Raw genomic sequence first — 15,459 nt, forward strand, 5'->3', positions numbered from 1 at the left:
CAGTGGACATTCAGCAATCACATACTGTAGTAGCCAGCTTCATGTGCAATGTTAAACTGTAGCTTAAAACAAAACTATGTTTTAATGTGCACAAACATTTTCCTCCTTCCTTCGCACCTGACTATGCCATGCAGGAAAGGAAAGAAGCCAGAGTATGTCTTGTAAAGGTAAAGGGACCCCTGACCATTAGGTCCAGTCATGACCGACTCTGGGGTTTTGGCACTTATCTCATGTTATTGGCTGAGGGAGCCGGCGTACAGCTTCCAGGTCATGTGGCCAGCATGACAAAACAGCTTCTGGCAAACCAGAGCTGCACACGGAAACAACGTTTACCTTCCCGCTGTAGTGGTACCTATTTATCTACTTGCACCTTGATGTGCTTTCGAACTGCTAGGTTGGCAGGAGCTGGGACCGAGCAACAGGGATTTGAACCGCCAACCTTCTGATCGGCAAGCCCTAGGCTCTGTGGTTTAACCCACAGCGACACGTGCATCTTGTAGTGACATGCAAACTTGGGCTCATGGCTTGTTTCTTTCCAAATAAATCATGAGTGGAAGCCAATATTTGTGCTTGGCTTACCACTTTTGATTTATACGGATACAAATCATGAGTCCAGCTTCACCCATCACTACAAGGCAGATTCAGGCTTGTGTCCTACCACATGTCACAGAAAGGAGGCTCCTGAAATTAGGCTTGAAAAGGGCGGGGGGATGCCAACAACTATTTGTCTGGTTTGCAAATGTGCCTATGGGCCCAAAAAGGTTGGAGAGCCCTTCCAGAGTTGTTGTTTTAACTATGATTTAAGGTTACATGCAAAGAAGCCCATTGTGGGCGGAGGGAAGACTTGGATTCAGTCTCTCCAAAGCATATCATGTGTCAATCACTCCTTAGTATACAATTGCAATTATTCACAGAGCCCAAGAGGTGAGCAAGTGGTTGTTGAGGGGAAGGACTGTAGCTCAATGACAGAGCATCTGCTTTTGCATGCAGAATGTCTCAGATTCAATTCCCAGAATCCCCAGGTAGCCCTTTCAGTCTCCTCATCATGCTTACAAAGGAGGAAGAGATTGTACCTGAGGCTTGCAATGACTACAGTAAACTTTTAAAATCAGCCTGCTCCAACTTGGTGTCCTCCAAACATTTTGAATTACAATTCCCATCAGCAAACTTCATCTACTCAGCATTCAGTTTCTGATAATGGCCAACAAGATGCCCCTGAAAGGTTACAATCCCCCTGAAAGTCACCAATTTGATACTGTATATGGCATTCAAGGGATACCAATTCAAGACATGATGTTCCATTTAGCTGCCATTCCTAATGGCCCTTGAGAAGCTACCATCCATGTATTACTTCAAGTGTACATACAAATTCCACATAGTATCCTTAAAAGGCACAATTGAAAACAACAAATCTGCACCACAATCTAATAATTTAGCACTTTAAAGCCACTTATCCTACCTGGTAACTGTCCAACCCCCGTTGCAATTTGGTTGATCTGGCAGTCACACAGCCAATGGAGACAGATAGGATGGCTTCTACCATAAGTGGCAATGTTCCCGAATGCTGTACTGGTTTAACCATCACCTGAACTCTGCGAGAATGACCCTGGTCATAGAAGTAGGGAAACATGTAAATTAATGTAAACACACATTAGTATTCTTATCTGGGAGGGATAAAATTAATTGTACCTGTCGAAGCTGGAAAATCCCTCCTGTATTTACATCCTTTGCCTGGTGGAGCTCCACAGCTGTATAGTCCCCTAGTTCATTCAGTTCTTGAATTGAAACCCACATTTCTATTTGACGTGTCACTTCATTCCACCTAGAGACAATCCAAAAAGCAATAATAGTAGTATGAATACTCCTCCTTACACTTTAGTGGAAATTTGTAGAACCATTCATTTTATCTACTTATTAGATTTTTATAAGATAAGATAAGATAAGATAAGATATCTTTATTGTCATTGTCCCCTTGCGGGAACAACGAAATTACTCAGTTGCTACATCCACTCAGATAAAGCATTCCGCATAATCCAAAATTACAAAAACCTAATTAAAAACAGTAAATATAATACAAAATAAGATAAGATGACTTCAGAGTCCAGGCTTTCCATTTAAGGCCAAAATTGCTCTAGAGAAGAAACTGTTCCTGAGACGGCTCGTTCTTGCCCGCCCTTCTTCCCAAAGGTGCCAAGGGCAGGAAGCAACAATACAATTAAAACAATTTTTAATAATTAACAAATCAGATATTCTTGCAACAAAGAAGACTATGAGAATGTACTCAATTTCTCTCCTACCACCTCTCACAGACATACACACCCATTACCCTCTAGCTCTCAATTTATCTCTGGCACATGTGCTGTACTTCTTCCTTTCTCCCTATATTTGAAGTGAGGTTTCACTACTATAAGGAAAATACAACATAGGTTTACCTGTCTCTCAAGGTCCTGGTTTTTGCATGAAGAGTATCCACCTCCCATATGGAACTGCCGTTTCCAGCACATCTGTGACCCCATACCTCAATAGCAAGTGCTCCATCTTGAATGAACTCCAGAAATTCTTCTGTTACATTCACCACATAATCCTAGAAAATTGGAATACTTACTGCAGAACACTTAAAGCATGATCTTTTATCAGCTCTATGATTAAAAAAACTCCCAATGAAGATATTAATTCCACAAACCAGGTAAAATGCAGAATTTTGTATAATACTGAACAGACCACTATGTTATATTAATACTTCTCTTCAGTTATATTTGCACAGCTAGTCAAAATTCCATATTTTGTGTTGATTACTACAACATATTTAATATTGTAGTCCCTATTCTACTGAGATATATTGCAATAAGCATAACCACCAAACATTTTAGGAATAACAAAGCTCCATTTTCACAGACCAGGAAGTTTGCCAGACTAACTCACTCCTAACTAATATGACTTTGTGAAAGAATGAATGTTTCATTTCCTGAATCCATAAGAGTGAATGGGCTGGTCACACCTTCTCTCTGACTAGGTTTCCTAAGAAACAAGTTGTATGTTCTGTCTTCCTTCCTCTTTCCACTGGAAATCACAAATAAAAGTACCAGGAGCAGGTTACACAACTCCAGCATTCAATGCCACTAATGACTTGCAGAATTCTGTTTAACCTATGCCAGCGTTCCCAAACTGTGGCCCAGAGTGTGTGTGAAGAACCTGGTGGTCTTCCCAAAAGGTGAGTGGAATGGACTTAAGGTAATTGGTGGGGGAGGCACTTGAAACCAGTGGAAATGATTTTGTTGTTGTTGTTGAATGAAAGTATTAGAACCCCTTGTTTCATCTCCATCTCACTATACAATAGGATGGAATCATATATATATATATATATATATATATATATATATATATATATATATAGACTCAAATGTATTTTTCTAGCATTCCAACCAAACTAAATTACCTTACAATGAGCAAAAGTCACTGTAAACTGGACATCCTTGGTCAGAGGTGAAGGCACATCTGGGTCTACAACTGGTGCTGCAACAGTTGACTCACACTGATCCCAGAAGGTGTATTGACAAAAGACAAAGTTTGAGAGATTCAAAGGTAGTCCTGTTGCTTCTTTAATTTTTACCTAGACAACAGTAAAAATGTAATTCAATATACTGGCATATTTATATTAATATATTCAGCTATATTCAGAATATTCGGTTAGACAATGGTTGACTAAGTAAGGCCAATATTTATCTCACAGCTACGCTTATAAAACAATCTAAAAATTAACACTCAATATATATAACATGTTTAACAAACAAAAGCATCGTAAGATTATTTCGTAATCCTTGTCCACAAACATGTACTGCTGGACAAGCACTGAAAACTTCAACTGCTGCAAATTAACTAACCCTAATGAATGGCTTACATTTTTAAAATTGGTTGATTTTACTTGTAAAACAAACTTTAGACTTGTCTAAAACTTCCATCCAAGGTGCTGACTATAGTATGAACATAAGACAATTAAAGATAAACTAAGATCTCTGAAGGTGTATGAAAACCAACTGGAACTGGATGAGTGACAAGGTATTTCCCATTGCAGATTATAAGACATGCAAAATGTTTAGAGTATTATACAGTATTGGTAAAATATACATATATCCTATTAAAATATCAACACACACACACACACACACACACACACACACACACACAGTCCATACCCTGCAGGTGAGTTTTTTTGGCCTGTGAGTAATTTCTCCATTGTTGTCCATGATTTCTATGCTTCCACTTTCACTTGAGTTTTCAGAAGAATCATCTCCTTCCACTACGCGTTCTGGGACAACACCAGTGACACGCATCACTTCAACATGCAGACGCCCTGCAACCTGCACCCCAAAAATATTAATATTGAAGACCTTGTAGTACTGCATAGCATTAGTAATCCACATACTTACATATATAAATATAATTGTAGCTTCAACTGAACAGAAAAACAGCATGCACATAACAATTGCACATTACATATGACCATTCTTAAACCTGTCTCAGATCCAACTTGACACTATGGAGGTTCATGTGTAAGATGTGGTGCTCAGTATCTAACCAGTAAAATTCTCATTTCCTTGCTCAGCTATAATAATAATAATAATAATAATAATAATAATAATAATAATAATATTATTTGTACCCCGCCCATCTGGCTGAGTCTCCCCAGCCACTCTGGGCGGCTCCCAATTGAATATTAAAACAATACAGCATTAAATATTAAAAAATTCCCTAAACAGGGCTGCCTTCAGATGTCCTTTTAAAATAGGATAGCTGCTTATTTCCTTGACATCTGTTGGAAGGGCATTCCACAGGGCGGGTGCCAGTCCTGAGAAGGCCCTCTGTCTGGTTCCCTGTAACCTCACTTCTCGCAATGAGGGAACCACCAGAAGGCCCTCGGCGCTGGATCTCAGTGTCCGGTCTGAATGATGGGGGTGGAGACGCTCCTTCATGTATACAGGACAGAGGCCAAATTTACATTTTTAAAAATAAAATGGAAGTTATTGATAGTTGTTTTGAATTGCCTTCAGTGTACTCACAACTTTCCCCTTTGATTTGACTTTTAGATTTAGAACATTGGTGGAGCAAGTGAACTGCAGTCAAAAATTTGGTTGTCAGTACATGAAATTCAGTGGCTTGGTCATTTGCCCTCTACTCAAAGCATTTCCATTTAATGTTTCTGTGGCACCAATCTTATTTTGTCCATAGACTGTGTGCCTATTCTGACTGCTATCTTATTGCAGGTGTATGCAGCAAGACATCATTGATGCATTAATAGTGGATTTATTGTGCCTTTCCTTCCTTAGTACATATGTGCTGCTCATAGCAAAGTTTTGCCTTCATAAGCAAAACAGAATAGATGACACCAGAGACTGAAACTTACCTCCCCCTGCTGGCTAATTATTGGTACTGCATACTGAAGTTTAACATCACAGAAAAGGCACTCCAAAAAGACATTCGCTACACCAATTAAATTGTGGTTTTCTTGTGCTTCATAGAAAGGATCACCTCTTTTTCCAGTGAGTCTATTCATCTGTTTTTTTTTAAAAAGACAATTAAAATTTCAAAAACAAAAATGATTTACCGTGTTTCTCATATTATAAGACATGTCTTATATTTATTTTTTCCTCAAAAAAACACACTATGGCTTATTTTCAGGGGATGTCTTATATTTTTCCTCCTCCTCCTGCCATGGCCGGTATTGCTGCTGTGCCTATCACTATGTCTTATTTTCGGGTTATGGCTTATATTCCTTGAATGCTTAAAAATCCTGCTATGGCTTATTTTATGGGTATGTCTTAAAATATGAGAAACAGGGTAGCATAGTGATCCAACATGGATGTGCTAAATAATTATGAGCTACACCCAATAAAGTCATATTCAAATCCCCATTTCACCACTGTGCAACATGTCTAAACAAGGCAGGTCAGATAATAGCAGAAGACAAGAGTATATGTAGAGCACTAGAGTGTATATAGAGCATCTGCCCTGGGCCTGTTGTTGTTCAACCTATTTCTAAGTTACTTGGATGAAGGTATTGAAGGACCATAAAGAAGGCTGATCACCGAAGAATTGATGCTTTTGAATTATGGTGCTGGAGGAGACTCTTGAGAGTCCCATGGACTGCAAGAAGATCAAACCTATCCATTCTGAAGGAAATCAGCCCTGAGTGCTCACTGGAAGGACAGATCCTGAAGCTGAGGCTACAATACTTTGGCCACCTCATGAGAAGACACCCTGGAAAAGACCCTGATGTTGGGAAAGATGGAGGGCACTAGGAGAAGGGGACGACAGAGGACGAGATGGTTGGACAGTGTTCTTGAAGCTATGAACATGAGTTTGACCAAACTGCGGGAGGCAGTGGAAGACAGGAGTGCCTGGCGTGCTCTGGTCCATGGGGTCACGAAGAGTCGGACACGACTAAACGACTAAACAACAACATTGAAGGGATGCTCATCAAATTTGCAGATGACACCAAACTGGGAGTGGCAGCCATTGCTGCTGAAGACAGAATCAGGATGCAAGATAACCTGAGCAGACTGGAGAACTGGGCCCAAACTAACAAAATGTATTTCAATACAGACACATGTAAGGTTCTACACTTAGGCACGAAGAACCAGCTGCACAAATATAAGATGGGGGACACCTGGCTTGCCAGTAGTACACGTGAAAAGGATCTAGGGGTCTTAGTAGTCTGCAAGCTTAACACGAGTCAACAGTGTGATACAGCAGCAAACAAACCTAATGATATTCTAGGCAGCATCAACAGAAGCATAGTGACCTGATCAAGGAAAGTAATAGTCCCACTCTATTCTGCCTTTGTCAGACCACAACTGGGGTACTGTGTCCAGTTCTAGGCACCATAATTTAAGAAGGATATTGACAAGCTGGAATGTATGCAGAGGAGGACGACCAAGACGATCAAAGGTCTGGAAACCAAGCCTTATGAGGAACAGTTGAGGGAACTGGGTATGTTTAGTCTGGAAAAGAGGAGACTGAGAGGAGATATGGCAGCCATCTTCAAATATCTAAAGGGCTGTCACATGGCGGGTGCAGCAAACTTGTTTTCTCCTGCTTTGGAGACTAGGACCCAAACCAATGGCTTCAAGTTATAAGGAGATTCTAACTAAACATCAGAAAGAGCTTTCTAAGAGCTCCTCAATGGTGGAATGGTCTCTCTCAGGAGGTAGTGGACTTTCCTTCATTGGAGGTTTTTAAGCAGAGGTTGGATGACCATCTGTCATGAATGCTTTAGCTGAGATTCCTGCATTGCAGGGGGTTGGACTATATGACCCTTGAGGTTCCTTCCAACTCTACAACTCTATGATTCTATGTACAGAAACCTACCTCTTATGAACATCAAAAGCTTATTCCTCTTTTAAATAAATTAGTACCAACACTTTCAACAATTTTGTGTTCCTTACAGAAGACCAAAATTAAATTCCCTGTGTGCAAAAATACTAACAACAACAAAAACTGTTTGTACTAGTTTTTGATCCAGTCAATGAATACTACATTGCATGAAGTACTATATTGATCATCATGTTCAGGCAGATAGCATTTCATGTTGAAACAAATAGTAGGACTCAATGCTGATGTGCTTTGAAGAAACAAACTATAGAAACAGGTAGGTAGCCATGTTGGTCTGCCATAGTCGAAACAAAATAAAAAAATTCCTTCCAGTAGCATCTTAGAGACCAACTAAGTTTGTCATTGGTATGAGCTTTTGTGTGCATGCACACTTCTTCAGATACATGAAAGCTCATACCAATGACAAACTTAGTTGGTCTCTAAGGTGCTACTGGAAGGAATTTTTTTATTTTGTTTAAACTATGGAAAATCTGATATTCCTTATAATAGGTCAAATATTAGCAAACATTTGCATTAAGATTTCTGATGAATACTAAAAATATTGCCTCACTTACACTAAAAATACACTTAAAAGGTAAAGGAAAAGGGACCCCTGACATGTGTGATTTCCACTTTACACATGTGAAGGCTGACAGGTTGAAGTCACTCAAATTAAATACACAGAAGCTAGAGCACTTAAAAGCACATTTTGCATGAGTTTCCCTAGTGCAGAAAGAGCTTCTAAGCTCTCTGCCTTGCTTATTGGGCTCTGGAAGGCTCTCGCATAAGCTGGCAGGAACATGGATGGCCTGCGAGAGACGTTCCCAGAGCTTAGTAAGCAAGGGAGCTTAGAAGCTCTCTGCCTTGCTTGTGGGGCAAGGTCTGCTTGGGGGCATGGCTCCAGAAAGGATAAGGGTGCTTGAGTGTGGGAAGTTCCAAGGAGGTGGTTTTTGTCTACACGCCATCCTCAGAATGTAACCTCCATTCAAGACATGATCTTTCTGTATAATACTGAAATGGTTTTAGAGATACTAAGTTTCAAATGTAGTCATTGTAGTCTGTTCCCAGACATGTATAAGGGAAATAAACTACAAATATTAGGATAAACATACAACTGAATTTAGCACTGCTGTTTGATAAACAGCAGAAATGCCTACATAAACATGCACAACTGTGCTATATAATGTTTAGAGAAATATTCTGTCTTTATTAAAAGAGTAACATTTTGGCCAAACTGAAAAACTGAGGTTGAATACCTCATGGGCTCTTTCCTTCCATTCTTGATACAGATCTCTCATGTCAATTAACTTGTTTTCCAGCTTCTCTATGGTCCATACTTGAGTACTTTTCCCTTTTCTTCTTACTTGAATAGCTGGTTCACTTACTATTGCTCCTCTCTAAACAAAGACAAGACAAAGTATCTTAAGCAGATAAAATATGCATATTAACAAAGTGATTCCATTTTTCAAATGTATACTCGAACAACATATGCTACATAGCTATGTTAATATTTTGGTACTCCATTCTCTTGCATTTTCAAATTATTTATATAATGGTGGCTGAGAAATAGAAACCATAACTGACTGGAGACACATCAAGATAGCACAGGCATGAATGTCCTGTTTCTACTGTATGTTTACAGGTATTATAGTATTGTATCAGCTCAGTGAGGTAGAATGTTTAGAGAAGCTATATCTATGCAGTCCGTACAACTCCTTTAATTTATGTGCCATTTTCTCTCTCTCATGCACTCATTCATTCTCTACTTCTGGACTCAAATGACTTCCAAGGGCTTTTACAAAATAGTTTCAATTATCAATTTTCTTACCTTCCTATTGGCACTCAGGTTAGCAGCAGGAATCTGCAGTGTCACTTGATAATCTGTTAGCTTGCTCATTTCTTCAGCCAATAAATTTGCTTCCCTCACTAATGTGTTGGCCTTAACTATCTGCTCTCTTAATTTTGCTAAGCTCTGTCGAAATAACTCATCCCTAAAGGGGGGGGGGAATGGACAGTAGCAGTAGAATATTAATTGGGAAATTGAGAACTTGGTAAAAAGACATTGACAGAAACAATGAACAAGGTTATAAACATAAGAATATTAATTATTCCAGATTTTAAAAATTTTGTTCAAATATTTTAACAAGAGACAATAATAGCTTTAAATGAGAGAATGCTTCCTATTTTTTTAAATACATGTGAAGGCTATCTTGGAAATGCCATTTGGTAACAAAACAAATCCCACCGTGCTAATCCGTCTTTAGAGGCATTCTGAGAAAAATTATATGTATACCAAGATGAAACCTACAAGTTATACAAGAGCTATAATGAGTTTCCTTTGAAAGCCCTACAGTAATTCTGACCATATGGGGACTGCACAATGCCTGTGCTATGACATGATTGGTCCTTAACTGAGCAGACAATGCAGATGAGACCAAATCAGTCAGAACCACTAGGTAAGCAGGACTACATTCTACTTACAGAAGGTACATACCAAATGCCCGGGCCCCAATGGGTCCTGCATTTGAATAATTTAATTGGTACTAAGTTTTACAACAAACACGGTTAGCTTACTCATATCACATGTTTGCAGGAAGGATGTTCTACAGTTATTTGGGATCTGGATGAAAGATTGTCCTGGACAGATTCACACACAGAATAGTATTTTTCTTCCATCACTCATTCTCTCATAGTTACTATCAATGCTCTCACCTCTCTTCTGACCAGAGGTTCACTTTCTGCTGAGCGGTCTGGGCAGCTTCTGAAAGCCTGTCACTAGAATGCTGATACCGTCTTTCCGGAGAAAGCTGCTGTCGGAGTTGCTCCAGCTCACGCTCATACATCATCCTCTGCTCTTCCAAAGCGCTACGCTTTTCTTCCAAGTATTGTTTCTCCAAGACCTGGACCACATTTTGTACTGGATCTAGATAAGGAAAGCACCAACATATCTTAAAATTCATTACCTACATTGTTAATAATTCAGCTTTGTTATTTCTTAACACAGGAGAGCACACAGTTCTACAGCCACAGTGATCAGAAGGTGAAACAGAGGGTGAGAGACAAAAGATCCAAAGTACCATTTTCTGCTACAGGGTCTATATAAGAAAATGAAGATGAGCATGAGGTAAATCCTATAAAACTCCACTTACTTCCTAGTAAATATAATTAGGATCAGTTGGTCATACATGATTTACTCCTCCACAGTCTCTGTTCCCAGAAAGTCACAAGTTATTGAACACAACAAAATTATCCACTCCTTATTTACAACCATCAGGACAAGGGAACAGATTAAAGAACCTATCTATTGCCAGGACCTTGAAATTTATGTGCTCCTGTCTGACATTTTCAGTGATGCTGAGCACCAGCTTCTTACCATTGCTATTCAGTGTTTTCATTATGACTTCCATTTGTGCAAACTCATAGTTATAGTCTGGTTCCGAAGAAGCTTCGCTGGCTGCATCTAGATCATGTTCTGTTAACTGCAGCTCTTTTTCAGAGTCATTCAACCAATCTCTTCGCTTTCTCTTAGGCAGATTGATTCTGTTAAAAAGTTGAGAAAGTTGTTATGAAATACCTTGGTAAATCCATTTTTAAAATGCTGGATTCTGTGGATAAGATCTTTCTACACTTAAGAAACCATGAGCAGGGAGGAAAGGCATGCTGTAGGTTGTTCCAAAACAAAGGAAGCTACAGTGCTGACTGTAGATTAATAAGGACACATATATGTACAACCTTCACTGAATTTAATCTTAACCTTCTCTAACAGACAAAGCAAACTGACAAGTCTTGCTCTTAAGATTCTATTCATCTTAAAGGTACAGTAACATATATATTTTATTTATTTATTAAATTTGTATACCGTCCTTCATCCATAGATCTCATGACAGCTCACAGCATATAAACACAAGATAAAAACACAAAATATATAAGAAAAACAAGAACAGAAACAAAACAAAACAATAACCTCCTGCAAAACATATTTAAAAGGATATAGGATGTTAGTCAACCAAGGCCTGGTTGAAGAGGAACGTTTTCACCTAGCACCTAAAACTGTAGAATGAAGATGCCAGATGAACCTCCCAGAAGAAATCGCATTCCACAAACAGGGAACCACTGCAGAAAAGGCCTGTTCTTATGTTGCCACCCTCCAGACCTCTTGTGGAGGAGGCACACAAAGAAGGTCCTCACATGAGTATCACAGGGTCCAGGTTGGTTCTTGTGGGGAGAGGCAGTCCTTGAGGTATTGCAATCCTGAGCAGCTCAAGGCTTTATAGGTCAAAACCAGCACTAACTGGTTTCCCAGAAACTAACTGGGAGCCAGTTGGGCCAGGATCAGTGTAATATGCTCAAACCATCTTGCCCCAGCCAGCAACCTGGCCACCAAATTCTCCACCAGCTGAAGCTTCCAAACCCTATTCAGAGGCAGCCCTAAGTATAAAGTGTTACAGTAATCTAGCCTAGAGGTTGCCAGAACATAGGCGACTGTAGTTAGGTTATCCCACACCTAACATGAGTCACAACAGATATATCTTTTTACTGAGACATTGTTCTCCCCATGTACAAGGGAACATACAGTATAACAATGACTTAAAAGCAACAAATTTCTACACTACAATGTAGTATTTGCCAAACACAATGAAAGCCAATTTGCTTCCATCTTCCATTCAAGGCTGTTCATGTTAGGATGCATAGCTCCTGGTACTTGCTCTAAAGCAAGTGATCAGTATTTAAGACTGGATTGATTTCAGTTTTTGAAAATATGCTCACAAATTCAAGCTCTATTCAACAGAGTATCATAACAAGAGAAATATTATCTTAGAAGATACTGTGTGGACTAGATGGAAACCTAGACAGACTAGTTACCCAAAAGCTAATTCTATAGAAGTCTGAGCTGTAATGAAGAAGTTCATCTATTTAGCATCATTCTTTGGAAGTAAGATTCTTCACTAATAATATTTGGACATGGCTCTGTAAATAAAGAAGTGAGTGAGTGAGAGAGAGAGATTACCTAAAGAAGTGGTTGTTTCCCCATAAGATTCTATCTCCATGCCACAACTGTGTCACAGAACACACCAACGTGCCATTTACACAGGATCTGAAAGCAAAGCACAAGATTGAAAAAACTTGAAATTATCCTTTAAAATCTGAGTTCTCTAACAAAAATTCCCAGTAGTCACAAAACATTGCTCACTCTGGTCCACGGGAATTGTTATACAGGAAAGAGATACAGAAGGGGACAAATTCTCTCCTACCCACTGGTCACTCTTGCTCTTTGGTCCAGCAGGGACAGTGAATAGTGTGTATCATCTAGCTGCCAGGAATCATGTTATAAAATATATTCTTACTCACATGAAACACATCAGGAGAAGCAAGGTGGTGTTTTCTTTCTGGGCTCAACCAAGGCACATATAAATACTTTGTGAGAAGAGGCAAGCAGAAATATGCACATTCAGCAATGCAAACACATGTGCTTTCTTCATAGCCTCACATTTCCACAGTTCTCAAAGTGTGAGGTATGCTTCTCTGAAGAGGCATGAGAAGGATAGGAAAAAGGCCTTTACAATTTCCCATTCCAACCTGATGATGTGTGCTAAACAGACCAGGTAGTGAAAAGTCTACATACTGAGCTCCGACAGTTACACTTTGCATTACTTGATTATGCAGTGTCGCAAAGAAGTAATTGCCTTATGAGTCTTAGTACAGATACTCCAATAGACATGTGCTCTCTTTTTTCCAGCCTGCTTGTGCCTAGCTCTCGGATAAAAGTGTCAATAGATTATTTAATTTGTATCCCATCCTTCCTCTCAAAGGTGCTCAGGGTGACAAACACAGAAACAATAAAACAATTAAAACATATTTTTTTAAAAATTCTTCCAATACAGATGCAGACTGGGAAAGCTCTCTACTTAAAAGCCTTTTGGATGAATTACCTATTCACTTAATGTGGAGAAGAATGAAGAAGTGTTTTCTCTTGATTCAGCACCACAAAGGCCTACTAACAGAAACCCCTAAACATGCATAAATGTGTGAAATAAAAGTCATAAAGGCTGTAACAAGAGCCTGATCTCTACTGACAAATTATTATTGCTGCTGCAGCACCTCTTTATTATATACAGGACAGAAAGTGGCTTGGTTTTAGCAATGCAATATGCAGCATATACGTTTAAGTAATTGGGTCACAGGCTGTTTACCATAAGCAGTCTGCACAAACCCAGTTAAAACCTCCTTAATGAGACTTGTGCATATGTTGCTCCCAGAGTTTAAAAAACAATCTTCCAAAACTAGGTTACTCTGATTAAAATAATTTTATTTCACATTAGCCACAGCAGAAAGAACACATTTTTGGTGCAGACCTTAGAGGAAACATTAGAGAAGCAGCTTTGTATACATTTTCACTGCCCTTAAATTTAGGCATGCAGAAACAGGGAAATTAATCATTGTGCACCTAATTTTGTTAGAAAGGTAGCATTTAAAACAGCTGTCTTCTATTTCTTTCATTGCTGAAAAAAATCTCTGGGTTCCAAGTGTGGTGAAGAAAAGTGAAACAGTATTTTAATTCATCTCCATATCACAAAGAAGTTTCTTTCAATCTCCATGAGAATCAGCAATGAAATGATTCAATGTACTGTCAGTTGTAACTTTGGTAACAAGGTTTGCGCCTATTAAGGCATTTTGGATGAAGCACAAATTAAACAAAGCCCATTTAGTTATACATTTTTTCCAATGACATGCTTCTTTGTTCTTGCCAGTCAAAATGACTAACTCCTAGCAATGTAATTCTATCATAACAACACAGAACACCATCTGTTTGGAATTTTGTTCTCTTATGGCTAAAGCACTTGAGTATAACACACTAAGGTATACCATGCAAAAAGTATAAATAAAGCTTATGTAGAATACACTGTGCTTATTTCTATACATTTACATTCCTAATTTGCCCTTAAAGCTGGCATCATGTCTTCAAAGAGATTTAGATTTTATTTGGACATGGTGATATTGGTGGGAATCCTTTCCCTTACTAGTATTCAAAAAACTTACTCTTAAGTACTCCACAAATTTGGATTATTAATAATTGGTGTATGCAATCATGATTACAGGATATCTGTTTATCATGTTGCTAGTACTGGCATCAAGAAGTTATGGACACTCCTTTAAACTGACTGATTTTGTTGTGGTTCACCTCTACATTTAACATTTGTTTTTTCTTAGCATTCTTTTGTGGCACTACTCAAATATTTCCGAAGTCAAACACCTAGAAATATTACAGAGCAAAATATTATGGGATATAGCTTTGTTTTACCTTTTATTGTTGTTATATTATTAAGGTAATTTATGTACTGCTCCATATTTCAAAGAAAGGTCTGAGCAGTTCAATTCTCATATGATATGAGAAGCATCTCTCCTGGTATGCTTATGCATCAAAAACAGCACAAGCACTTATTTTATTGCTCTTATCATTATGACGGTATCAAACTAAATATGTGAGGTTTTCCTCTTTACTTATCAGGGTGCTTTTCCATAAATTTCTCTACAAACATGAATGCCACCCTTTTCCGTAGGTTGAAACTGATTTTGCATTTCTCTTACCTTGCATTTTCTTTTGGTGAGAGAGAAACTTCCCCATCTGGTGCAATGTCTAACTCGCAATGCTCTGGTTGGATCCCTATCCCAAATAGCTGTATATCCTGAGAAGTATCTGCACCAACTCTAGTATGATCCTGGTTAAGACAATTACAATGAAAATAAATCTGCTGCTTCTATTGACACAGGCACATACTTATTCATCACAAAGTATGTGCAATCCACCCTGGAATCCCATGGCCAAATTCATTACACAGTGAAACTATTGCTAGCCTGGCAGAGGTAACAAGGCCCCTGTACAAACTCTCTAAAACTGAACTCACAGAAATATATGCCCACACTTAATTATTATACAAAGATTGAGACATAATGCTGTACATGGGATTAACCAATTGCCTTTGCAAACTAGGAATATTTTCACAGCTTAATTGTTCACAGTCATTTCTGCTTATAACACTAGAAACATTTGGTTGCAATTATTATATAGGTCTAAGAAAATAGGTTCCTAAG

The 15,459-nt window shown here is 38.7% G+C and overlaps 1 protein-coding gene across 8 annotated transcripts in view; it reads right to left on the reverse strand.

Annotated features, from left to right (window-relative positions):
- KIF13A (kinesin family member 13A) overlaps window positions 1–15,459 on the reverse strand; it is a 78,496-nt gene that overhangs the window by 26,739 nt on the left and 36,298 nt on the right. For 6 of the 8 annotated variants that reach the window (XM_035126358.3, XM_035126355.3, XM_035126357.3 and 3 more), the window contains exons 14-25: window positions 14,956–15,086; window positions 12,377–12,463; window positions 10,742–10,908; window positions 10,081–10,291; window positions 9,197–9,359; window positions 8,625–8,765; window positions 5,402–5,551; window positions 4,194–4,358; window positions 3,437–3,610; window positions 2,433–2,584; window positions 1,690–1,822; window positions 1,460–1,606 (exon numbers count right to left, since the gene is read on the reverse strand). In XM_035126358.3, coding sequence (XP_034982249.2) covers window positions 1,460–1,606; window positions 1,690–1,822; window positions 2,433–2,584; window positions 3,437–3,610; window positions 4,194–4,358; window positions 5,402–5,551; window positions 8,625–8,765; window positions 9,197–9,359; window positions 10,081–10,291; window positions 10,742–10,908; window positions 12,377–12,463; window positions 14,956–15,086 — 1,821 coding nt within the window. The remainder of the gene's footprint in view (window positions 1–1,459; window positions 1,607–1,689; window positions 1,823–2,432; window positions 2,585–3,436; window positions 3,611–4,193; window positions 4,359–5,401; window positions 5,552–8,624; window positions 8,766–9,196; window positions 9,360–10,080; window positions 10,292–10,741; window positions 10,909–12,376; window positions 12,464–14,955; window positions 15,087–15,459) is intronic. The other 2 variants (XM_088675236.1, XM_088675235.1) reach the window with 1 other exon arrangement.

Source organism: Zootoca vivipara, chromosome 8 (assembly GCF_965207765.1).
Source record: "Zootoca vivipara chromosome 8, rZooViv2.hap1.1, whole genome shotgun sequence".
In the NCBI taxonomy this organism is placed as follows: domain Eukaryota; kingdom Metazoa; phylum Chordata; class Lepidosauria; order Squamata; family Lacertidae; genus Zootoca; species Zootoca vivipara.